This window comes from Tamandua tetradactyla, chromosome 5 (genome assembly GCF_023851605.1).
Source record: "Tamandua tetradactyla isolate mTamTet1 chromosome 5, mTamTet1.pri, whole genome shotgun sequence".
Taxonomy (NCBI): Eukaryota; Metazoa; Chordata; class Mammalia; order Pilosa; family Myrmecophagidae; genus Tamandua; species Tamandua tetradactyla.
This window is the reverse complement of record NC_135331.1, coordinates 54,640,688-54,667,422: the sequence shown is the minus strand read 5'-3', so window position 1 is coordinate 54,667,422 and position 26,735 is coordinate 54,640,688. Positions and strand designations below refer to the sequence as shown.

Genomic DNA, 26,735 nt, shown 5'->3' with positions numbered 1-26,735 from the left:
TGTATGACATTAGAGAGTTTGCAATAAATTATTTATGGCCCTCAAAATACATCTGTGTATTTAGCTAGCAAGCAAGATAGCAGGATTAGACCAACATCTGAGATATTTCCTCCTTCTAAACATTACTCACTTTATTCAGGTCTAAGTATAACAGTTGCTCAGTTGCATATCCTCTTATCCCAAGAGTACGATCCTTTGATATAAAGACATTAACAGAGCTTCCACTCTGTTTTATATTTCAGATTTATCCAAACGAAGGATGCAGAGTTGACCTGGTGTTTACCACGGAGCGCTATAACCCAGAGGTATGCCTCCATAATTAGTCAGATATCTTATTGGTAACTCTTTTGAATATGTGGTGCTTAAAAAAAAAGTGAAAATCTTAATACATAGTGACGTTTTTTGTTTCTGCTTCGTTTTCAAGAATTGAAGACTAGACCTAGTCAGGAACCCAGGATTTAACCCCATCCCCTTCATGGTCTTCAACAGGGGTGCATGTAAAACGGTCCTCATATCCATCACCTCTCCTTTCCTTAGGCCCCCCTGGAGGGAATTTCCCAGCTCCTTTTGCGGTCCCTCCCGAGAACCTCAGAGTCCTTAGAGTGACTTACTCTCAAGTGTCAAACTTCATCTTCCCGTCAGCTGGGGATGTTTCTGGTTAGCAAAGGTCAATGGCATGAGGCCGAATCCCTGAACTTCTGTGTGTGAAGGTACCCAGTAAAACAGGCAGCACCCGGGCACGCTCCGCCATCATGGGCCCTGCTACAGTTCTGACCAAACAGGCCATGTCTGGCCAAGTTGCCTCTTCACCATGGTCAAGAAGAGAGCAAACTGGAAACTTCTGTAGAAATCAGAGTCAGATGAATTTCCATATGCTGGGCCACATGGGAGGCCACAGCCAGGAGCTTGGGTGGAGAGGAGACCAGGCCAATACATTCTCTTTGTGTCATGCTGAGTCACTCCTGGCATGAGCTGGCCGTGTCCTGACATTAGAGGGCATCAGGGCCGCAGAGCTTCAGAGGGGAGCAAGTAACTCCCCCAAGGCAATGCTGTTTACCAGCATCCAGAAAGTAGCAATAGTATACTCTGACTTTGCTTATTTACCTAAGAACTAAAAACTTTCCTGAAGCATAAGGGAAATGCTTATGGGCAATGAATGTTGAAAACTGAAAGTGTATGATTAAAACTAAAGAGAAAACAGTTACTAGATTATATTGAACAACAATATGTTTCTCCGGAGTTGAACATGTGGACATATGAAGCGCACAGCTAGTTTACTGGGGCTTTTCATTTCAGGGGGTGATGGAGAGTTCTTTTATTTTCAGGCAACTGCTTTGATTGTGTTGAACTTTTTATTTTGGTGGGGGGGGGGTGGTGTCGGGTTGGTGGGAGGGAAACAAAAAGGACAATACCTGCTTCCTCTTCTCTGCTCTGGAAATGGCTTCGACATCAGAGGAGACCATGTCCCAGCCCTGTCTTCTGCCTTTTGGTATTGCTTTGTGAATGCTCTCTTTTATCTGTGGGTCACTGGTATTTAAGCTCTTAATTCCCCCTCATTAAGTAGCACCCACTGAAGTCACACATTGGAAAACCTATTTCAGTTTTTTGAGTTAGTTCTAGAAAAAGGCTTATTAAGCAGATCTGATTTTGATTAAAATTTGTTTCCTTGAGGGCTTTTCCTGTTTAAATTTATTTTTGGGAATTGTTTTAACTGGGACTCAACCCAGTTTAAGAACTACAAAAGCTAAAAGAAACTTTTTGCCCCAGCGTTTACCCAGCAGCATTGTAGAAAAGAAGGTCCTGACAGGGTCCCAGGATGGACTTGGGGTGGAGCTGGGAATGGATGTTCTAGGAACTTCCTCAAATTCTAGGCCCACTGTCGATGGTATGGGCATAAGTACATTTTTTTCTGGGAAGAGGAATCTGTGTCTTTTTTTATAAGATTAAAGAAATTTGTGACCTAAAAGGGTGAAAAAACAGTATTGCAGAGATGACATGAGGTTGAAGCACCCAGATGTTTTTGGATTGGAAATTAAGGGAGGGTGATCCCAGAATACCAGCCCTATCTACTATTTCAATGTGAATGCAAACAAACCTCCCTCAGTCATTGAGGGTGGCTAGTTGAATTAACCTGATTTGAATGACCTGTGCCTCCACTTGCCTTGGATTAGATCTTGGTGTAGGGAGGTGGAATTAGTCAGAGCCTGAGCCTTGGCATACAGGGTTGGGTTCAAGTCCTGGCTTGCTGCTAAGCAGTGAGATGTGAAGTAGGTTGTTCGATAAACTTCAGTATCTTAATCTGTAAAATTGAAAGGAGCAGGCTTAACTCATATGGGAGCATGGAGATGCTGTTGTTAGTTTTGTTCATGGGAGCCAACGTCTTTTGGTTCAAGTAATCCCAATTAAGGATTATGTTAGTCCACAGTGACGGTTCAAGTAATCCCAATTAAGGATTATGTTAGTCCACAGTGACAGAGTGAAGTGTCTGTTGGCCTAGAGGTGTGAGCCAAAAGACATCAAGGAAATTTCCTTGGAGTAGGCCTGGTCTTATTTTTAAAGGCATCTCAGGTAGGAGTTTAAATGAGATAGCAAAGAATGAATGGGCTCTTATATTTGGCTCTGAGCACAAAAATTACTCTTTCTACAAACAAAAGCCACTACATCTATTGATGCCACAGCTCACCTGCCAGGTACAATGACCTCTTCCCAATCTTGGTTCATGTTGGGCATGGGTGGGGGTTGTAGGGAAGCATCCTTGTTTAACCCAAAAATCTGTTTTTTCAGGAAGATGAAGGGCATTTGGGGAAATGTTCAGCTCGAGTGTTCTTCAAGAATCAGAAACCCAGACCAGCCGTAAATGTAACTTGTACACGGCTCATTGAGAAGAAGAAAAGACAACAAGAGGACTATCTACTTTACAAGCAAATGAAACAACTTAAAAATCCCTTGGATGTAGTCAACCTACCTGGTATGAATCAGTATTTCTATATCCAGGAATTTTTGTAATTATTAAATCTTACAAAGAATGATCATCTAGATTTTTATTCCCAAAATGGCACCTTAATTCAGTGATAGAATGTGGTAGAAGGTTATTTGAACAAGACTTAGAAGTATCATTTTCCTGCTCTTCACCTCCAGTGCCATATAGTAACTCTCCCAAAACCTATCTGTGCCTCTTCAATCTCTTCACTTCCTGTCCCAGAACAAGGGGCACAGCAGGAGCTGAACCCCGAAGTAAAGAGGTAGAGGTCTTTGCAGCAGGATATGCAAGTGACATTGTTGGAGCTTTCAGGGGGCAGCTTTGGAGGCTTTGGTTGACCAGATGCTCTCCACTTTGCCCACAGCCTTACACCCCAAGGCTAGGTGAGCCAGCTGTCTCCAGCCCTTTCTGCAGTGGAGTCTTGTTTATCTCACCTTAGGTCAGTAGCTAATGGGCAGTGGTGCCATCTCTAATAAGCAGTGGGCCCTGCCCTCTGAAGTGACCCAGCTGAAATGAAGCAGAGCTCATTTGTTTGGGCACTCAACAGAGTGTGCGGGCAGCAGTTAAGATACAGCACTTACTGGCAAATTCAATTTCCAAAACCACAAAAATCATTCTGGTCATTGAGCTAGACATCTGCCCTCTCCAGCACTCACCACCCGTGCTCCCTCAGCTCACCCATTTGCCCTGACACTGTGACAAACCCATGTCCACACTGAGGGGCTTATAATTTCCACTCCTGAGTTTATCCGCCCCCCATTTATTAATTGGGACTATGACTCAGTGTTCTTACAAACCTAGAAATGGAATACTGCTCCTTGCATTTCCGAAATTCAGAACCTGCAATGATTCTTGTAAAAGTTTTCTGACAATTCAGATCAAATCCTCTTCCAAAGAATTATAAGGATGAATTCAAATTCTAATAATGTGGTAGAATTTGTTTATATTTAATACTGCTTGAAATAAATGGGCTATTGGCTAATACTTTAAAAATCTACAGTTATTTTAGGATTTTTTTTTCTTTAGCATTAGTCAGGGAAATAAGGTTGATCTAGTCTCCTTGAAGTACAAATTTTAGAAATTGTATAGGAACTTTATGTGAATATTAGCCACAGGGTCATTAGATCTTGGGTACTTTTTAATAGGACAGGTTAACTGGGTCATGTTTGGTAGAAAAGTCCTGTTTGCCCTCAAGGCTCATTCTAAAACAACTAGATTTAGTGTGACTGCTATGAAGTTCAGAAATTATCTTTTAAATAGAGGGCATCTTTTCCTCAACAAAAATGGCAAGTTCTACCATCACTTTAATTTCAGCAAAGATACTTAATGTGCTATTTACAACTTGTCTGCACATATGAAATTATATACTTAAAATCAAAAAGGTGGGGGTGCAGGGATAAGCTCTGTGATAGAATTCTCACCTGCCATGCAGGAGACCTGCGTTCGATTACTGGTCCATGCACTTCCCCCAAAAAACAAACAAACAAGCAAAAAACACAAGAAAACAAACCAAACAAAAAATTCAACAAATGGTGCTGCAATAATGGGATACTCACATGGAAAAAGAATGAAATGTGACCCCACCATACAGCATACAAAAACAAAGGTTTGGTTCTAGATGGAGTGAATCAAAATTATGGAGCTATCCCTGGCTTAGCCAGTTCAGTTCTTAGGAGATTCTATTTAATATTTGATAAATACAAGATATTGGATTATGGTGATACAGTCTTCTCCACAATTGGTGAGAAGATCTAATAAATTTCAGAATATCCTTGTTCCATGCTGTTTTCCCCCTTGTTCTAGTTTGCTAGCTGCCAGAATGCAATATACCAGAAGCAGAATGGTTTTTAAAAAGGGGAATTTAATAAGTTGCTGGTTTACAGTTCTAAGACCAAGAAAATGTCCCAATTAAAACAAGTCTATAGAAATGTCCAATCTAAGGCTTCCAGTGAAAGATACCTTGGTTCAAGAAGGCTGATGTAGTTCAGGGTTTCTCTCTCAAGTGAGAAGGCACATGGTGAACACAATCACGGTTTCTCTCTCAGCTGGAAGGGCGCATGGTGAACACGGTCAGGGTTCTTCTCTCATCTGGGAGGGCACATGGTGAACACAGCCTCATCTGCTAGCTTCTTCTCCTGGCTTCCTGTTTCACGAAGCTCCCCGGAAGGCATTTTCCTTCTTCATCTCCAAAGATCGCTGACTCGTAGATTCTCTGCTTCATGGTGCTGCAGCATTCTCTGCTCTCTCTGAATCTCCTTCATTCTCCAAAATGTCTCCTCTTTTATAGGACTTCAGAAACTTAACAAGACCCACCCAAATGGGTGGAGACATGTTGTCACCTGATCCAGCTTAACAACCACTCATGATTAAATCACATCTCCAGGGAGATGATCTGATTACAGTGTCAAACACACAGTATTGAGTAGGGATTATTCTGCCTTTATGAAATGGGATTTTGATTAAAACATGGCTTTTCTGGGGTCCATACATCCTTTCAAAGCCAGTACACCCCTTAAAAAGTAGAACAATGTGGCTTTTGTTGTGAGTAGAAATTTCACTTTTTTGAATGAATTCATGAACTTCCTATTGATGAACCCAATATACTACATAAGAAGGAAATGATTGAGGACCTCTCAATTATCAGTTCAAGTCCTGTCTGCCATAGTGACTCTATAGCAGGTGGCTGCCCTTATCCTTTGAAGTATCATCACTGTTCACAATATTTAGTATAATAAATTTGTCTTCTGTGGTAATGGGTTTTGATCTCACAAATCTTAGCTCCTAGTGGGCTCTATAAAATGAAATACATGAAATTTTGTTGGATGAGGTAGCTTTTTAATGAATTAAGACAGGGATGATGGGAAACCTCTTAAAAGTAAATCCGGTAAAAAATGTTCAGATCAAATATTGAGTTCATAGTCCTGCATTATGTAATGTCCTGAAATCTTTATAGTTCACTTGTTCATGCCAGTGAGAAATGTCAAATTCATTTCTAAAATACTGATATCCTTGTCACAAAGTAGAAATCTGTAACAAACTTTCATCTATAAAAGCAGAAACAGCTCCCTGTTTATTATTTAACATATGTTGGTGGGCAAATGATTTTATCACTTTTTTTTAAATTGCATAATGAAGATAATGAGTAATACAAAAGTTCAATTCTTAGTCTGAAGGCACTTGGATGTTAGTTAATGGGAAAGCAATAGAAAACCAAAAACCCCGGATGAACCATGGAACAATGAATGATGACAATGCAGGCAAAGTAAGTTCTTTCTTGCTTTATTCTTATAGGGTTTTTTCTTCTAAAAAATTTATAAAGTGTTAGGCCTTCAGTGCTGCTCGTTATTCATTTCTAATTTTTTATTATATTCTACTTAATGGCTCTGTTGAAATTTTCCCATTTTTATAGGGCTCAGAGCACACCCTGGCCTCATGTACTCTCAGGAGACAGTCTTGCCTTCATTATTGAGATTTACTTCCTCAACTTCTTTCCACAGTAAAAAAGTCTTTAATCTGCTGCAACCCTCCCCTTAATTTTAAGGCTCTCTCTACTTATACCCTTGATTCTAGTTTCTCTGACTTCTTCCATGATTTTTGCCTCACTGGTATCCTTCCCATCTCTGAAATCTTCTGTCAACCAGTTCCTTTTCTTGCCCTACAAAGAAAGTCAAGATTAGAGCTTGGTTGAACAGCTTATTCATAGGGCCCCCACCATATCTTCTTCCTCTTTCATTCTCCTTTCAAAAATAGATTCTAATCTGAGATGATGGAATGGTTGCCCTTGACAGTCTCTGGGATCTGTCCTGTAACTACTTGTTGAAGAGTGCTTTGAAAACTACTGCCTTTTTCTTTCTTTCTTTGTGTTGTACATATGTTATACAATAAAAAAAGTTAAAAAAAAAAAAAAAAGATTCTGTACACACTGCCCCAACCTCAGCCTCTGGCTATTGGCTTCTACCTTTTTGTACATAACTGAAGCTGCTGCCTCTTTAACACTCCGATCATGAAATCAAATGGTCCTTCTTGCCCCTGTATCCTTCTTTTATTTGTCAGAATCAGTTGACATTATCTGCTCCCGTGGCTTCCTTGACGTTTTATTTCATACGCCCAAAACCAAACACTCAACTCATTTTCACCCAAAATGCTTCCACATCCTGGCCTGATTCCCTTAATAGTTTTACTGTTCACCTAGAGTCTGGCTAGAAACTTTGGTCATTATTGATTCCTCATCTCCTAACATTTAATAATTCCCCATCAATCCTATCTCCACAGTGATCTTGGATTCATCCCGCCACCATCCTTCATGCCTGCCATCCTTCTGACTATTGCTGTAGCTTACTATCTAGTCATGCAGAGCTCCGTCTCTTCCTTCCATCTGTACCGCACTCAGTTGCTGGAGTCATCTTCCCAAAGGCCAGTGATTCCACATTCCCGATTGAAGTCCGTACCCACCCTGGCACTGTACACAAGTCATTCAGAATCTGGTGCCAATGTATTTTACACTCCATCAGGACCAGCACTGAGCCTGAATCTTCCTGCTGCCCTCCTACCCCAGAGTGGGCTCGCTCTTTCTCTCCCACTCATGGCCCCCCACTCTCAGCCCCACATACAAGCGCAGATCTCACCTCTGTGAAGCATTGTCCAAACTTCCCTAGCCCAAAGCAACCTCTTCCTTCTCTCTGCTTCCTCAGCTCTTTGCTTCTCTCTCTTTTAAGGGATGCATCAGCCCTATTACTACACTATCAAATATGGAAGGAGGGTAGGGACCCATCTCTGTATCCCTCACAGCACCCAAGCAATCAACAAATGCTCGGTGAATTGACTGGCCAAGGCACATTCTACCAATATAGAACAGAATTTAGGGTAAGGATTATTTTACCAAGTAGGATTAGTTTTTTAATAAGTATTCCTCACTCACTGTTCTGTTATTGGGACTTAATAAAGACTGAAGGATGTCTTATACCAAATTGCATAAAACGATCTTCCATGGACAGTTTTTTGATAAATTAATTACTCACTAAAATCTGAGTTCTTGAAGGTCACAAAAGGTCATTGATCATTGTATCCCTGCCTCCTAGCAGTGTCTGATGTCGAGAAGATTTTTCATAAATATCTGCTGAATTAAATGCCACAGGAAAAACCCATCTGATGCCTTCATTTCTTCCAAAAAAAGGGACAGAGATGCTGCCAACACATTGATTAGCTTTAAAACCAATGTTCAGAGAGGGACAAAGACATTTGGCAAGTTGGGAAGTAAAGACTATCTCAGTGATTGTAGTCTCAAACCAGAAGGCAATGTGGAGAGAACTGATGGACTTTCCAATTTAATTAAAAATCCTTCTCAAACAATAAGCCTTTGGAAGACAAATTTTTAGAATCATTATAGCTTTTATGTAGATTTACTCAGCATGGCAGATTAAAGCATGTAAATCTCTTCACAAAGGGGCCACACAAGGTAGAAATGGATAATAGAGGATCACATGTTTAGCTCAAGATTTTGCTGTAAGAAACAATGACAGAGATGGCTAAGTGTAAGCCCTTATCTTTACTGAAACTTTGGAAATTTTGTCTCAAATATGCCTTAACAAATATACCTTTTTTCCTCTCCCTTTCAGATAGTTATGGATATATCGATCCCTCTCTGAGACCCATGTGGGATTTGGCTTTTCTTGGCAGCTCTTACGTGATGTGGGAGAAGACAACCCAGTTTTTATACTACTATATGATACAACTCAGTAGCGTGAAGCAATGGGTAAGAAAAATGGAAAATTAACTTGTTCTGCGAGATATATGACCTATGCATTGTTCTCATACTGAATTAACATGGATTTTAAATTTCATAGCAAGAATTTTAATTGCATTTCATTCATTCGATGGATATTTGGCATGCCTGTTGTGGTCCCATGTATTGTTTTAGGGCCTGAGGCCATAGAAGTGAACTAAAAACACAATGTTCTGCTCTCATTGAGAGCAATTCTAGCGAGGGAAGATAAGACAGTGAACTAATAAATAAGTAAATATGTATCAAGTGGTGCTGAGTGCTATGGAGAACAAGGTAGGGAAAACAGAATGCAGGGTATAGACAGAACTACTGTTTGTTTATATAGTTATCATGTACGGCCCTTCTTATTGGAACAGAGGTGACACTGGAGCAGAGTCCCAACGACGTGAGGGAGTGAGCTATGTTTCTGCAAGGGAAGAGGATTTAAGGCAGAGGGAACTGCAAGTACCCAGTCCCTGAGTCAGGGATGTGCCGATTGAGATGAGAAAGGGCAACGAGGTTGTGTGGCTGGAAAAGAGTGAACAAGGGGAGCATATTGGAAGATGAGATCAAATAGGTGGCAGATGGAGGGGATTAACTCCTGTAAGGCCTTGTAGGTCTTTATAAAGACCTTATCTTTTTTTTTTTAGCCATTTTTTTTTTGTGGTATATATATATATATATATATATATATATATATAATTTGCCATTTTCAAGCATACAATCCAGTGGCATTAATTGTAGTTACTATTGTACAACCACCACCACAATTTATTTCTGACATTTTTCATCACTCCAAACAGAATCTCAATCCATGAGCCAATAACCCCCCCTTCTCCTTGCACACCCCAGCCCCTGGTCACATCTGCTTTGTCTCTGTATAAGGCTCAGGTCTTTGACGTGGAGATGGGGCCACTGGAGGGTGTTGAGCTGAGGCGCGGCATGGTCTGATTTACAGTAGGACGGTTCTGGCTGCTGTGTTGAGAACAGGAGGCCAGGGTGGAAGCAGGGAAAATCTGGGTGAGGTGTGACGGTGGCCTGGACCAGCCTGGAAGCAGCGGAGGTGGTGAGAAGGTATTTTAGATGTGTTTTGAAGGTATTTACTAATGGGTTGGATCTGGATATTAGAGAATGAGATAGGTTAGGAATGATTCTTAGGATTTTGGCCTGAGAAACAGGAATGATGGCACTTACATTTTCTGACTGCTGCAGGAAGAGCAGGTGTAAGGGGAAATCAGCTTGATTTGGGGCATGTTAAATTATAACCAAGTAGAGACTTTTCATAGCCATCTAGACATGAGTTTGAAGTTTAGGGGAGAGGGCTGGGCTGGAGTTGTCACGGCACAGATGGTATTTAGAGCCTTGAGACTAGATAAGGTCACAGGCAGAGTGTAGAGAACAGGAGTTATGTAAGGATTGAGTCCTAGGACACTTCTAATTTTAGAGATTGAAGAGATGAGAAAAGAGTTTCAAAGATGAAGACTGACTGACTATATTAAAGGCTGCTGGAAATTCAAGTAAGATGAGGGCTAAGAATTGGCCATTTGATTTGGCAGTTGAAAGTCACAGAAGACCTTATCTAGAGCTGTATCACTGGGGAGGCAAAAGCCTGCCTGGAATTGGCTCCCAAGGGCATGGGAGGAGAGGAAGTGGAGTAATCCATTTCTTTCAGGGGATTTAACTATAAAGGGGAGGGAAAAAATAAAATAAAATAAAAGGAGGGGATTGTAGCTAGAGGGTAGAGGGTATGGGCTTGAAAGGATGCTCTTTCATTGTATTTTTAAATTGGGAGATTTAACAGCACATTTATGTATTGAGGAGATGAATTCAGTAGAGGGGAGAAGAAGGAATTGCAGGAAAGAGAAAGAAGAATTGTGGGAGTTTCATAGCTTTGAGTAGGCAAAAGATGATGAGATTAATCCAGGAATTAATTTCAGGAGCATGGAGAGTTCCCCTGGAGGGAAAGCAGAGAAGAGTGGCCTAGAGGCTGGCAGGAGAGTAACCATGGCGGAAGCTTATGGAATTTCTATACTTCTGTCTCTTCCAATGAAAGAGGCGAAGCAGCCAGCTGACAGTGAGGTTGGAAGAGGAGGTGTTGGGGGAGGGGCATGTGTGGCCTTGGGTGCGGGCAGCCTGCAGGTCCCTTCCCATCCCACGATCAGAGCAGGACCAGCCATTCTCAGCCAGGAGGATGTGGGCACTGAGGAGGTGAAAGGCTGGATTTAGCCAAGGCTGGAGGTTTTTATAGGTAAGTGTGATGTAGGGGGAGTGGGGGCATTTTCAGAATGAACAGAATCAAGTTTGCTGGGAAAGGCAAGCTTGAATCAAATGTAGTCACACAATTTTAGAAATCATCCAAGTTTTTCATGGATGGGTGACTGATCATCAGTTCTTCTGAGTCCAAGGATTTGCCAACATTAAGTCAGCATTATTAATACCAATAATAGTTTGGCATGCCTTCCACAGGACACTTATAAAACAGACAGCAAGTAGAAGTCTAGGTTTTTCCCTTACCTGTCAAAATGAATGTATGCCTTTTCTCTTATAGAGGAGCTTTTAAATAGCAATTGCCATTTAAATGATTGCTACTCTATAACAAATTAGGATACAGCACTAATTCTTTTGCTGGATAAAATCCCACCCCCCGCCCCATCTTCGCTCCACCTTATCTACCAAGATGATCATATTCTCAATAAAAGGCTTTTATCTCAACTGAGTTCAAAATTATAGGTAGGAAAAATATGTGTTTTCAGGGCAGAAAATGGCACCAGGATAATTTAGAACTGATTGTAATAAATGTGAGAGCACAACTCATTTGGAAAAGAACTCACTGAGATGAAAGAGAAAAAATTAGTATTGTTTTAATGTCAGTGTTTCCCTTCTTTTTGCAGTTATATATGATATTATCATACTTCCTACCAGAGCATACTAGGGTTCAAAACCAGTAGCCCCATTTCTCTCTCCTTCTAGCCATTTTTTAAAAATTTTTAAATTGAGAAATCTTTACACACATACTTTCTATACAGAGTGCAACAATCAGTGGCTCACAATATCATCACATAACTGTATATTCAGCCCCATGATCATGTTTTAGAACATTTGCATCACTTCAGAAAAATAAATTAAAAAAAAGAAAAAAACTCATATATACCATACCCCTTACCCCTCCCTCTCATTGACCACTAGTATTTCCACCTACCCAATTTATTTTACCCTTTGTCCCCCCATTATTTATTTATTTTTATCCATATTTTTTATTCATCTGTCCATATCCTGGATACAAGGAGCATCAGACACAAGGTTCTCACAATCACACAGTCACATTGCTAATGTTATATTGTCTTCAAGATTCTAGGCTACTGGAACACTCTCAACAATTTCAGGTATTTCCTGCCAGCCACTCCTGATGTGTAAGAATCAACTCCAGGATAACCTCTCAACTGTTTGAAATCTCTCAGCCACTGAAACTTTATTTTGTCTCATTTCTCTCTTCCCCCTTTTGGTCAAGTAGGCTTTCTCAATCTCTTGATGCTGGGTCCTGGCTTATCCCAGGATTTCTGTCCCACATTGCCAGGGAGATTTATACCCCTAGGAGTCATGTCCCACATAGGAGGGAGGGCAGTGAGTTCACATGCTGAGTTGTCTAGCCAATTTTTGATAAGTCCATCACCTGTTCATTAATATCCCTTAACCAATAGTTCCATATCCCTGCAAGAGGGAAAGAGAGGGCATACTTTTAAGTGTAGAATTTTTAAAAAATTGGAAATGTAGAGAAGAATGGTCACTGAGTTTGTTATATATATATATATATATATATATATTTATGTCCTGTGGGATTTAGGTTTAAAATAAATAATAATTGAATCTGCTGTTGAGTTGTTGGGTCACACAAAGCAAGTCACTTAATGTTGTAGGGTCTATTAATTAAGAGCAAACTTATTGAAGTCCCTGAAATGAACATAAATCTAAATCATTGGAGCAATTGGGAACTTTGATATCAAAGTTGACATGTATTTCTGCTGCGAGGTCTCAAAGAAAAAAATAAAGAAGGCCTGCACTTACACACGTAGACTTTCCTATTAGACTCTACTATTCAGTACCACTGAGGAGTCCCACAATCTTTCAGCAAAGGGGCCACACAAGCAACAAGCAACAATTTGTAAAATATCACCAAAGAGCAAAAGGTTTAGGTAGTGTTCTGAGAGGTCAGAAGCAGGGTGATGGGGCTTATGGACCCAAGGCAGCACAAATCCAGAAAGTGATAGAGGTTCTCTGCGGCCCGAGATGTTAAAGAAATGGGCATTACAATTTTTCCAAAAACTTCCTGGGTGGGAATAACTACACTTACTAACTCAGGGTTAAACTCATCTTTTTATGCAATTTTGTAAGGAAGTGCAGGCTTGTAAAATGCCAACCCCAAACAAACAAGGCCTGAGAGAAGCACAAGCTAAGAAAGGAAGAATTTAAATAGAAAATAAGACCCATCTAACTGGCACAATTATTTCCTTGGACTGAAGATCGTGCCATGAAGGCTGTACCGCAGGGAAGATGTTGGCTAGCTAGAAAATAAATGGATAAAGACTTTGTTTATATCCTTAGTTTTTTTTTTTATTTGTTTTAAATTTTTTATTAGAGAAGTTGCAGGTTTACAGAACAGTCATGCATAAAATATAGGATTCCATAGACCCCCCGACCAACAATATCTTGCATTGATGTAAAGCATCTGTTACAATTTATGATAGCACATTTTTATAATTGCACTATTAAATAAACTTAATGGCTTAACTTAGGGTTCACTGTGTTGTGTAATATAGTTCCATGGATTTTTAAAGTTTTTTTCTGTTACCATATGTACAATCTAACTTTACCCCTTTTGCTCACATTCAAATATATCTCTCAGTGCTGTTAACGGCCACACCACCTTGTGCTAGCATCAGCACCATCCATCACAAAACACTTCCATCATTCCAAATAGGAACTGTACATTTTAAGCCTTAATTTCCCATTCTCTATCTTCACCCTGTCCCTGGTAACCTACATTCTAGATTCTGACTCTATGAATTTGCTTATTCTCATGGTTTCAGAACACATTATACAGTATTTGTCCCTCTGTGTCTGGCTTATTTCATTCAACATCATGTCTTCAAGGTTCATCCACATAGTGGCACGTGTCAGGACTTCATTCCTTTTTATGGCTGAATAACATTCCTTTGCCTGCAACCTTAGTTTTTAATATGGATTGAGAAAAGTAAAATTAAGTATTATTCCAACAGAATAATGCATTCTTCATTCTTACCAATCAATACCAGATTTCATCAGCACCCCAATGATCTAACCTGCAGCCATCCTTACCTTAAGTGGAAGTCCCCATTGGTCAAAGGTACATACAGAAACCATCTTATCGGCCTTAACCTTTCTGCGAAGAAATCTACTTTTTATAGCTTATATTAATAATATAAGCATACTTACTCTCTACTAAAACTCTACTAAATCTTATTCTCTAAAACTTAGTTCTGCTTGGGATCCTCCCCTCTCTCCTCCCTTCCTTCCTTCTTTTGGTCATGAGTCAAAGAGAACAAAAAATTTCTAGACTGTCTCCAGGAAGATTAAAGTGCTGAGTTACCAGAAAATATAACAGTAAATCATCATAAATTTGGACTGTAAGGATTTGGCATTTGTGATGATTTGGATAGAAGCCAAAGAGATTATTTCCAAACAATATTAGAAATAACTGTTAGTAGACTTCTTGGCAGAGCCTTACCTGGTGAAGGCAGCCAGTAGCGGAGGGCTTGCAAAGCTGGATGTGTAATTCTGCGATTCTTTAATAAAGAAGTTGTGCATTTTGGTTTGATTTTAATGTGCATACTCTTGGCAGTGGAAGAATAATGAGACAAAAATGTAAGGGAGTGTTACAATAACTTTGAGGAAGATTTTAGTTAAATGGTACAGGGTTCTCAAGCACTATAACAATCCAAATTTATTTTATTAAAAAACGGGTAGTTTTTTTTTTTAATAGTGCTTTTAGCAGGTTTGTCAACCTTTTGGAGTCTCATCATTTGTTTCAAGTCCTGCCTCTTTTTTTTTGCCTAAAACCTGTATTCTGTCATTGTTTTCTTTAGAAATACAGTGTTCAAACGTAGAAGAAGGCATTGCCCTGAAGAATACACTGTTTTAGTAGTAAAACCAATTTTTAAATTATAAAAATACATGGCATAAAACCTTCAGGCCTTGAGAAAGTGCAGAGGGTAAAAGAGTCTGAGACAAAATCACAGAACATAGCAGCCATCCGGCATGGAACATCTCAGGATAACCATTTTCTTCCAAGGTCAAGATAGTTACCAAGTGAGGGTCAAACAAAGCTAAATACATGCCAACATGTAGGCAGATAACCGAAACCTCCAGAAACTGTTCCCCTATGAAATAGACACTGAATTTTTTTCTCATAAATTTATCTGACTTTGCAGCTTGTGCCTCAGGATGTTTGCTTTGAACATTTGTGGGTACACTGCCAGGCAGGAGAGAAACCTACCCATGAATGCAAAAATGTCGCCATGGAAACACAGCTCATTTAAGTACTTCAGGTCCTGTCTTGCCTCTTCTCCCTCCAACAATTTCCCCATCTGCTGAAGATATCATGGCTTGTAAAAATTCCTATCAATGTAGGCAAACAGAAGACAAAACTTAGTATCAAGTTTTTTTTTCATACTCTTTAGTAGTACTGATAAAAACCTGATAGAAGACTAATTATAATCCAAATTGGGTATTTTTTTTTTATTTCCTCTTTTCCATTTTTACTGGTAAAGGGGTAAGCATCATTGCCAAAAAAATGTTTTGAAAAAATAGCAAAAGATATGGTTGGTTCAGTCACTAGAAACATTTATAGCAATCAAGTGAACAAAAGAGGTAAGCTAGATTGCCTTCCAATCTGTAAATATCCAGTACGCTGGTTTTAGAAGCAGGATGGTATAGCAGGTAGCAGGAGGAGTGTGGGCTTTGGAATAGGTAGATATGGTCTTGAATTCCCATTTGTCACTTATTAGCTATTACTCAAGTTGCCTCCCCTGTAAAACCAGGCTCACGCAGCAACCACTATTGTAAGATAGTTGGAGAACATGCATAAAGTGCCAAACACAGAACCTGGGCCGTAGTAGGTGTCATGATCAGGTTCATGCGTCAGCTTGGCCTGCTTGGTTGGGCAAGCGCTGGCCTGTTTGTTGCTATGAGGACATTTCACGGAATTAAGTCATGATCACATCGGCTGCATCCACAGCTGATGCATTTGTAATCAGCCAAGGGGAGTGTCTTCTGCAATGAGTGTTTAACCTAATCACTGGAACCCTTTTAAGGAGGATTCAGAAGAGAGAGGCTCTTCCTGCTTCGGCCAGCGAGCCTCCTCCTGTGGAGATCGTCCATTCATCGGAGTCGACAGCTTCACAGCCTGCCCTACGTATTCTGGACTCTGTGTTTCCATGGTTACATGAGAGACTTTTATAAATTTTATATCTACAGATATTTCCTGATGATTGTTTCTCTAGAGAACCCTAGCAAATACAGTAGGTATTCTAGAAACACTGGTTGCCCTTCTCCATGTTTTATTGCCTGGTATATCAGGACTTAATAGATTGGCTTGAGGTGCATACAGTTATCTAGATTGCTAGGGTTGTTAAAGAATTCTTCCTGTCCCCACAGATCTCAGACTACATAATAGATAGATAGATAGTGAGATAGATAGATAGATAGTGAGATAGATAGATAAATAGATAAAGAGACAAAGTGATACAAAGACAACCAACTAGACTTTTAATTAACTCAGTGACAAAAATAAGAAATCCCATGACTTCCATACTTTGATGGAGGATGCTACCAAAGGAAATGAGGCCAGAATCTACAAAACAGGAAGGGATTCAAGGCACCCATCAAAAACAAGAATTCTAAACTAATATAAACCTATCTTACATTCACTTTTTTCCCCTTTCCTCTAGAACACGAATGATGATTCAATTGATTTTGATTATACTGTTCTACTTCATGAATTTTCTACACAGGTAAAATTCAAAATTATATACAGAGTCGTCTTTACCAGAAGTTTCTGCAGATTATAATATTTTATAGCTATTATTTCCTAGGAAATCATTCCCTGTCGTATCCACTTGGTCTGGTACCCTGGCAAACCACTGAAAGTGAAGTACCACTGTCAAGAGCTACAGACACTAGAAGAAGCCTCTGGAACTGAAGAATGATCGGCGGTGGCACCAACAAAGCCTAGTAATTTCTGAAAATAAAAAAGATCTGCTCATACTAAATGGCTAACTCATTATTCTAGTAAGCAGCTAAGGTGTAAGGTATTCTAGTAATTTGGGAAGGCCTGTGATGGTAAGTTCTCAAAAATTAAAAGATCTTGGTATTCTGGATTTTCACTTGGGTCACACAGCAAGTTCCTCAGGGTCACAGCCCTAAATTTAAAACCCAGTCAGATTAGTAAATGCTGCAACTGGAGCAGTAAGAAGTTTTGTTTTTTTAATCAATGATTTCATCTCTAAATCTGCATTTCTCATTATTCTGAACACATTATAACCAATTTTATATTACTCAATTACTTCTATCCAGCATGTAAATAGATAATATATTTTCAATGAGAGCAAATTATAGGGAAAAATATTAACTGTATACAAGGAATTTTACTATTTTTTAAAATTTCAAGTATTCCTTTTTAACTAGATATCTACTTTTAAATGTTTCCATTTTTAAATAAAATGTGTCTGCAGAAATTTGAATGCATGGCACAATCTATGCTAAATTGGAATTAAGTGAAATCTGAAGATGGTTTAAATTTAACGAATAAAAAATACACAGAATGTCTTACCAGATAAAGTTGAGCGTTTGTGAACATGTATTAAATGGAATGCTAATATAACTGAAAGTATATCATATATTGACAATTTTCATTTATAAAGACAATATTGAACCCAGTTTTGGCCCAACTAATTTATCAAAGCAGACACAGGATGTACCATAATCAAATTGAGACATTTATATTAAAAAGAAAAGTTTTGAAGACCTGGATGACTCCAACAAAATAAGATGGATATTGTTACTTTTTTTGCAGATCTAGTTTATGTATTTCTGTATTTAAAATCCCAACCTTTTGCATTTATCTTCCAAGCATCCACTTGATTGGAAATAAAGAAAACATCAGATCCCTCAAGTATGTGTTTAATGCAGAGAAATTACCTTTTTTCTAAAATATTAAAAAAAAAGCCCACAAAGATTAAATCATGCCAAAATCAAGTGATAAACTCCGCCAACTGAAGTCCTCTAAATGATCTTGAGAGAAGATGCCAAGAGCATTATGATAGTATAGTCAATGTCCTGTGGTTGTTACTCAGTCTTTTAAAGGGGGCTCTACCTGCCATTTGTTTTCCAGTCTCAGCTTTCTCAAAGTTCTCATCTTCATCAACATATTTTTAAGGAGTGAGACTAGAGGCATGAAACCAGCAAATGACTCTACAGCAACCCTTTAACATATTTATTCCTGTATTATAGATTATGAAGGGGTATTCTATATATACAGACATCATATAAACACCATTTTCTAGTAACCCCACAAAAGTTAAACCAACTACAAATTTCTCAAAAATATCACTATTAGGATATCTTTTCTAGAACAAACTCTACAATTACTTTCTTGATTTCACTAGCATATTTCACTACTAACAACAGAGGAAAATTACTTCAGAGGCCTTGCCATGAAATAAAAAAACTAAACGTCTTAAATCCTTTCTCCATTGAGTCTAAAATTTTTCTCAATCACTCTGAACCACTCACAGCTATACACAACATCACATTCACTTTTCTGAACTCTTTAGAACTTTCAGAATTTTAAAACATAGGGAATAATACCACACTTTATCTGCATTCCATTTAATTCTACTCAGTTTCATTTTTCCTCCCCTGAATTATGAATTGTTTAGACGTTAAACCAGTTATTTTTAAAGTCATTTGGAAGCTTTTATTTATTTGGCACTTGAATGATAGTCCTCATGTCACATGAATTTATTATACCAGTTGTCTCAGCTCAGAAAATTCCACAGCCTATTCTGTGACCTTTACTAGTTTTCAAAGTGCTACATTAACCTAGAATGCTGACTGGCACTTATGTGAATGGACAAATGAATGCCCCCCCCCACACACACACACACAAAATCTTTGAACACGATAAACTATTTCAATGATGCATTCCAGTTTTATACATTTGAAGGTAGTTTAAGTAACCATTAAAGCTCCAGTTCAACCATTTATAGTTTCAGTAATGCAAATAGGTATCTTCCACAAAGGGATACATTCTCGTATGTCACAATTTATTCCTATTTGATGGCTGGCAGGTTTCTTTTGGCATCAATTTTAAGACTCACCCAGATTTCAAAAACATTAAAATATGAAAAATCTTAAACTTCAGAATTGATTAAATTTTAGTGATTTTACAACTCTACAATCCAAGAAAAGGAATAACAGTTACTTTTAAAAAGTTGATTGTAACAGTATCAAACTAAGAACCAGTAGCCCAAGCACTAACATCACACAGAAGAATATTAATTATATGACAAGTAGATTTCACAGATCTTCCATTTTGTACTGGGTCTAAGTTCAGGCAATACTGCAGTGATATTTAATCTTGACTGTATATTAGAATGACCTAAAAAACTTTAAATGCTGGGCCCCCTCTTTTGAGTAAGAGAATCAGAATATCTGGGATTGAACCTGGGTATTTATTTTTAACACCCTTACCCGCCCCCAGCCCCCACCCCACCCCAGGTGATTTTTAAAGCACAGCAAGAGTCTGGAATCAGCACAGCACTACCTAAAGCTGCTACCACTATCCAACCCAAGGGATAAAGTCTTTCTTTTAAATTAGACAATAATTATGTTACTATTATAGCAGTATAAGTATCATTTATGAATAAATCTTTATTTATCTTTCCTTGCTACAGACATTGGCAGGGATGTGGTCTTACCAATACATCTGGACTACTGCCTTAGCACGCGTGTGGGTGTTGTTCCTAGATCTGCCCCTTCATGACGCTATCCTAGTTACTTCCACCAGCAGGGTGCCCACAAAACTCTGGATTTAAATATCTAGGATCTCTTCTGACACTATAAGTTTATAATAAGAATGTTTAACAAATCAAAAACATGCCCAAATTTATTCATCTCAGTTCTAATATTTCTGATTGTGGAAAACAGCCAGAGGAACTGTGCTAAATTCTATAAAAATATTTCCTCATTCAAAGGTACTGTGAATAGTACAGGATGCTGATGAAATGGCCATTTTTCAGGACTGATGATGTTACATCAACATATATTCAAGGAGAAATGCACTTGGTTTGATGAATATTCATAACTATATTATCAATTTGAAAGCGTACAAGTTATTTACCCACTCTGTGCCTTTGTTTCCTCTATTGCAAAATGTACATAATAGTAACTACTTTCATAGGCAAATTAGATAATGCATTTAAAGCATTTTGCACAATGCTTTAAAAACAAGTGCTCAATATTTTTTCAAAATACTTTTTTCTAGTACCTAAAATACAAAGCCAAATTTATAAATTGGGAAAACGAAAGGAATTTAAAGTCAGTTATTTTATTTCTATCATCCAGTAAAGCTAAGGATTAGGATATAGCTATGACATCTGATGATTTTTGGATGCAGCAATTCCAAACAATATAGTAGGATTGTCTGGGAAAGCCCAACTTATTTCTGGAAATAAAAGCCTAACATTTGTTCTTTCACAATCTCAGTGAATACACAACTATGATTACTCTCAACAGATTACAAATTCAACTAATAATTACCAGGTAAATGAAACTGGACAGCAACTCTATAAATTACATTTTATTCTTTAGGACTGTGGAAACATTAAAATGAACAACTATGATTACTCTCAACAGATTTCAAATTCAACTAATAATTACCAGGTAAATGAAACTGGACAGCAACTCTATAAATTACATTTTAGTCTTCAGGACTGTGGAAACATTAAAATGAACACAGTTAAGAATATCACATGCAAGGGTCTGTTTCTCACTTCAGACAGGCTGCAAGAAAATAAACTCTTAAAGGCAGGGGCAATTACAAGTGAATTATAGAAGCCACAAATTTAAGCAATCACCTCTATATTAAAAAGCTAAAACTATAGACAGTACTTTAATATCCTGATGAAGAATCTGAAAAACATCCTCTATTAAGATCATATGGAATGTACTCAAACAAAACAGCTTGCCTGTTAAAAGGTGACACTCTGAGAAGTGTCATGACACATGCAATTCACTTTCAAGTTTCATCAAAATAATTAAAAAAAAATTAAAACAGAGGTATAAGACATAGACAGATGGACTATAGATACAGATAAAGCAAGTATGGCAAATCAAATTATGATATGATGAACAAATTGTTAAATTGTTACTTGTTAAATGTATAGCAAAATTATATGGGTGCTCCTTGTGCTGTTTTTCAACTTTTTCTATATGTTGAGAACTCTTATGATGAAAAATCTGGAAAAGAAACTTAAACACATTCTAAACTTAGAAGTATAACCCAAATTAGTCTCTTCATCTCTTAAATAGATATTAAATATATTTCAGAAATGATATTTTATTTGATATTTTTCTATAAACTATAAAACCAATCAGTAGAGTTGAGATATGAATTCTTTCTCAATAGAGGTTCTTGAAAATAACAGGAAGGACTTCTAAAACTCCTGATTCAGCAGCAGAATCCATTCCACCGGAATTTATTAAAGTATAGAAACCTTGTGGCTTCACTTTGATAGTCAACTCAAAGTAAGTAAAGTTAGTTCTTGGCTTTTCCTTTTTTTACAGGAACTTGACCTGTAGCTTCCAAATATTTATTAATTAGATCTTCTTGCATGGTTGGTGAACACGGCTGATACCTGCAGTACTCCATTGTATATTCTCCCTTTCCCTAGGAGTTGAAAAAAAAAACTGAAAACTTTTTTACAACTATCAAAGTCATGCAAAGACAGGATTTCACAAATTTGATCATTTTTTTAAGGGTACTCTTTGGAGGGACACTGTAGTAAAGTTCCAACACTTCCTTACCTCTGTGCATGACCTAAGTTCAGTGGAATAGCCAAACATATCATTTAGAGGGACCTAAAAAGCAAACACAGTAGATATTTTAGCCTTGCTTATTAAAAAATATTTGAGAAAGATACAGAGAGAAGCCTTAACCATTTACTTTCTTTAGATTTGGGTGTCAACTAATAACTATTGTTTTAAAATAATTGAAAGTAAAAAAGAAACATGTCTGTTTTCTTGATCCCAGTGGAAATGCTCATTTGAAAATAACTTCATTTGACAGTCACAACTACAAACCAAATCTTTCAGTTTCACAGTCTCTTAGTACAACTAACACGACAGATTTTCCTCCTCATGCACAGCCTGCTATCTGGCCTTAGTTCAGATATTCAGAAATTATTTCTTCTGTGAAAATGTTAATATAACTTTCCCCTTGAACACCTCATTGATATGCTGATAGCAGTTGTTGATAGAGAAAATATGATAAATATTTTCTCCCACAACGTTTAGACCTAGCAATATATAGACAAGAGAATTAAGTACTTTCCCAATAAATTATAGAAATAACATATTTATAATAAAGCAGCTATGCAATTAAGGCTATGAGAAGGAACAATAACCACACATCTGAAAAAAATGACAAATTCACAAAAGGAATTGAATCTTATTTTTAGCTTGTGACCTTAAGAGCTGCTCTAATAGCAAATTACAGAAATTACCCCACATATAAACACAAATTCAACACTCAGCCAGGGAAATACGGCAATTTGCTCTTCAATCTCCATAAACAAAGCTAACTCTGATTTCCTTCTGAAGTTAATAAAAGCAAGGTTAGCAGTGACCAACAGCACTTACATCTGCAAACAGGGTAAAGTAGTCCTCAACTCCATCCTGCCCTGTGATAACCCCATGGCGCCGGCTAATAGTTGCAACCACTGCTCCCTGAAATTCATTCGGGGCTGTCACCTCCACAGACATAATAGGTTCGATAATACATAATGTTGTATTTGCCAAGGCTGGGTTAAAAAGAACAATAACAACAACAAATAAATTAGCTTATTAATTTCCATTAAGCAAACTGGAACTCTTTTCTATCCAGACATATGAAAGGGAGAGATGAATGGTGCTCTCCCAAAGGTGTGCACACAAATGTTAAAATATTTGATCAGGACTAAATTTTATAGTAAAATTAATAATTACTGTTCTAAATGAAAATGCCAATAAGACAATACACAGTATTAGCATTAGTATTTCCATTACCATATTTTTATCCTTAAAACTGTTTAAAGTATGCACAGAAAAAAAGGGATCTTAAAATAACATTTGATTAAGACCTTTATCATCTAAATTACCCAGTTGAGGGTTTTGTATTCTCTTTCCAAAAATCTTCAGGGATAAGGATGCTTAATCTTTGATGAATATAAATCCCTTCCTTCTTGTTGGTCCTAGGCAGACAGTTATTCTTTACTATAAGAATACAACTTTTATAATGGGGCGAGAGGGGGATGAGGGCACCGTTCATATAGTTGGGAGATAATAATCAAGTCATGCCTGAGATCTGTCTTCTCCTCTTCTAGGCTGAACAATTCAACACTTGATTGATAATTAGAAGATCAAGTTTCTAGATTCTGTTCTGCCTCTAACAAGTTATATTCCTTTTGGAAAAACAATCTATTCAGGTCTCAAGCTTCTTCATCTTCAAAATACAGACACTGGACTAGATGTTAAGTGCTATTTAAGCGCTGAAACTCAGTGAGTATGTCTAGGCCTATTTTTCATCCCACATAACCAGAAAACTTTCCTTGCTGTAATAAATGCTGACTGATGTTTAAATGTAGACAATGTGGAGACAACAGAATACAACTTTTCAGATACTCATACTTAATTTAGACTGTGATATTGCAGAATACTATGTCAGCCTCAGGCTAGCTAAATTATTTCCAAACAAAGGCTCTAAGCAAAACACAGAGAAGACAGATAAAGTATTTTGTCTTTACATAATCACAGTTTTTCAGAATATCCATTTGTGACAAACTAAGGAGTATCATTCTTAATATATTCATTAAAATACTTCTTTTAAAGACACTATTAGCTGACAGTCTAATAATTATACAAAAAGCCATGTAATATACTTGCATTTCTTCAAAATATTTTCTAATTCAAATAATTTCTTAGCTCAGACCTACCTTTGAGTAATTAGTCCTAATTAATGAATTTTATTCCAAAAAAAAGAATAAGTCAACTTATGGAAATATCCCAGGCTTGTAAGCTTCATTAGTTAAGGCCTATAGAACTTTACATAGACATTTAAAGCAGGAGATCAACATTCTAGACTGTTAAGCTAGCTCTATTTCTTGTTACTGCATGGGTTAGCACTACAGCAGAGCTTCCTTGGCTCTAAAGACATGGAGTGAATATGGAAGAAGGTACCCCCTCCAGAAAGAGATGTGAACAGACATACCAAGGCTTAATAACATATTATTAATGCTTTCCATAATTTAGTGCTATGATTAAGTTGTGTCTCCTAAAAAGATATGTTGAAATCCTAACCCTGGTCATGTGAATGTGACCTTACTTGGAGAAGTAATTAGTTAAGAAGAGGCCAAACTGGACTGGGGGTTACCCTTATCCAATAGGACTGATGACCTTATAAGAAGAGGAGGAGAGACACAAGAAGGCAGCCACATGAACACAGCGCAGCCCATGATCTACAAGCCAAGGAATGCAAGGGATTGCTGGCAAACACTAGAAGGTAGAAGAGGCAAGGAAGGATTTTTTCCTGCAGGTTTCAGGGGGAGCACTGTCCCACTGAAATCTTGATTTCAGACTTCTTGCCTCCAGAACTGTGAGACAACACATTTCTGTTGTTTTAAGCCATCAACTTTGTGGCAATTTGTTATGGCAGCCTAGGAAACTAAGACAGTCATGAAAAAAGATTAGATTGTGTAAGGGTTTTAAGGTTAAGATTTTAAAGGGAAGGAAGGGGACACAACACTAGTGCCCATGACTTAATTTTTAGGGATGGGCTGTCAAGTTCTCAGTTACATTATCTCCGTACCCTGATCCCCCCTTTTGAACACCTTTTCTTTCCAAAATCCACCTTCTGACACACTTCCAAAAGAACTTTGCCCTGTACATATCTTCACCCAACCCTTTCCTGGGTGACAAAATTCCAGAGCTAACTCACTCAGCCATTTTTTAATACCTACATGGCAACCAAGTAATAAAAGCAACTTTTCCTAAAGGAGATTCATGTGGTCCATAGCTTCTAAAGAGAAGAAGTGAAAATCCCAATACTATCATAGGACCTTATAAATCAAAAGTGGTGGTAGAAGATGGTAATGTTTCTATTTCAAACCCTTAAGAGTAACACTGAATTCACCAGGCCAGGTGCTGAAGAGGGTATGTGAGAAAGAGGTCAAGGGCTAGACTTTGGTTTGAGTTTAACTCTCAGCCTCACCTCTAACTAGCCTATAACCTTGGGCAATTCAATGAACTACTCTGAGCCTCAATTTTCTTAACCGTAAGGTTCCAGTGAGGATCAGATAAGCTAATACATGTAGAATGCGCAGTGCAATATATGGCACATAAGTGATCAATAGATGTACTATTAGGAATACTCTGAGACAAACTAGCTGGGTATGGATGCCATGATATGGTGCCAGGTCACAGGTAAAGCGAAGGGAAAAGGGACCAGCATCACTATGTCCAAGTATTTATGTGCAAGTGTTTTCAAGTACATTCTCATTTAATATTTGTGGAATTAGCAACTACAAGCAGCCTGAGGAAGTTCAAATGAATTGCCCATTTATACACAGTTAAGTATGAAAGATTCAAACTCAAAGCCCAACAGGTAACAGGGGAGGAGATTTAAAAAAAAGTGTAGGGAGGGGATGTGGCCCCTTGTCAAGTTAAATGAGATAACAAGATGACTCTGGCAAGGCCGTTGCTTCTCTTGTGTGTTGGCTACAAGTTTAGCATTTCTGGGAAAACCAAACATGATGTTCTTTTTGAAAAAATGGGCACAGAAAATACTGGCAATGGTCACATTCATAGGTTGAAACATGCCTACTCGGAACATTCAATTTCACATTTTAGTTTTAGGTTACCCCACTGATTAATTTTAAATGTGACTCAGCTTAGTCCCAGTTTTCATTTTTTAATGAAGAATACATGAGAATCTGAAATATTTTCTTCCAATTTTGATAAAGCACAATAGTGTCAATGTGTTAAGCTCCTCTTAAACAAAGCTCATTTACCACCATTTTCACCCTGACATTCTCATATGTAAGGAAAAGCTGATTTTCTTACTAAGCTTGGCAAGAACTTCCTTTTACTGTTCTATACTTTTGACTTTCAAAGATGGAGAAATAAAAATCAGATGAAGAAACAGCAAAGTAATTCATTTTTCTTGCTAGCAGCCTGGCTCTCTGAACATTCACATCTGGCAAAAAGCAATACTTCTCCACTCAATTTTAATTTAGTGCTTTTCCTTTGCATACCTACTAGGCAATTAATCATATTAATAATATTTATATACATAAAGAATTTAAAAACTAAATGGTACATATTCAACTGTTTAGTTGATATTCATTGATATATTATACATGTTTTATAGATAAATGCATATTTTTATAGAAATATACATCTATATTTGTTTATATCTATGTTTAAAGATAGAAACACTTAAAAAGGATGAGGTTCTTTGTCAATTGATAACCCTATTAATTATGTGGCTTTATGTAATCTCTTTCTCTAAGAAGCTACCAACTTCCAGTCAAGAAAAGCAGCAGCATAGAACAACTAGTGAGTTCTAGTTTGCTTTAACAGTACTTTTAAAAAGGTATAACGTGATTACAACTAATTTGTCAGTTTAAGTTTTATAAGCACTTGGAG

At 37.7% G+C, this 26,735-nt stretch overlaps 2 protein-coding genes across 3 annotated transcripts in view; one reads left to right on the top strand and one right to left on the bottom strand.

The window, feature by feature from the left end:
- Positions 1-17,044, top strand: part of RARRES1 (retinoic acid receptor responder 1) — a 45,089-nt gene extending 28,045 nt beyond the window's left edge. Inside the window, exons 2-6 of the mRNA XM_077160889.1 lie at positions 243-305; positions 2,785-2,968; positions 8,596-8,732; positions 16,724-16,786; positions 16,868-17,044. Coding sequence (XP_077017004.1) covers positions 243-305; positions 2,785-2,968; positions 8,596-8,732; positions 16,724-16,786; positions 16,868-16,981 — 561 coding nt within the window. The 3' untranslated portion in view covers positions 16,982-17,044. The remainder of the gene's footprint in view (positions 1-242; positions 306-2,784; positions 2,969-8,595; positions 8,733-16,723; positions 16,787-16,867) is intronic.
- Positions 17,045-20,621: 3,577 nt separating this feature from the next.
- GFM1 (G elongation factor mitochondrial 1) overlaps positions 20,622-26,735 on the bottom strand; it is a 61,322-nt gene continuing 55,208 nt past the window's right edge. For both annotated transcript variants that reach the window (XM_077160886.1, XM_077160887.1), the window contains exons 16-18: positions 22,695-22,855; positions 21,861-21,914; positions 20,622-21,723 (exon numbers count right to left, since the gene is read on the bottom strand). In XM_077160886.1, the coding sequence (XP_077017001.1) occupies positions 21,592-21,723; positions 21,861-21,914; positions 22,695-22,855 (347 nt within the window). In that variant the 3' untranslated portion in view covers positions 20,622-21,591. The remainder of the gene's footprint in view (positions 21,724-21,860; positions 21,915-22,694; positions 22,856-26,735) is intronic.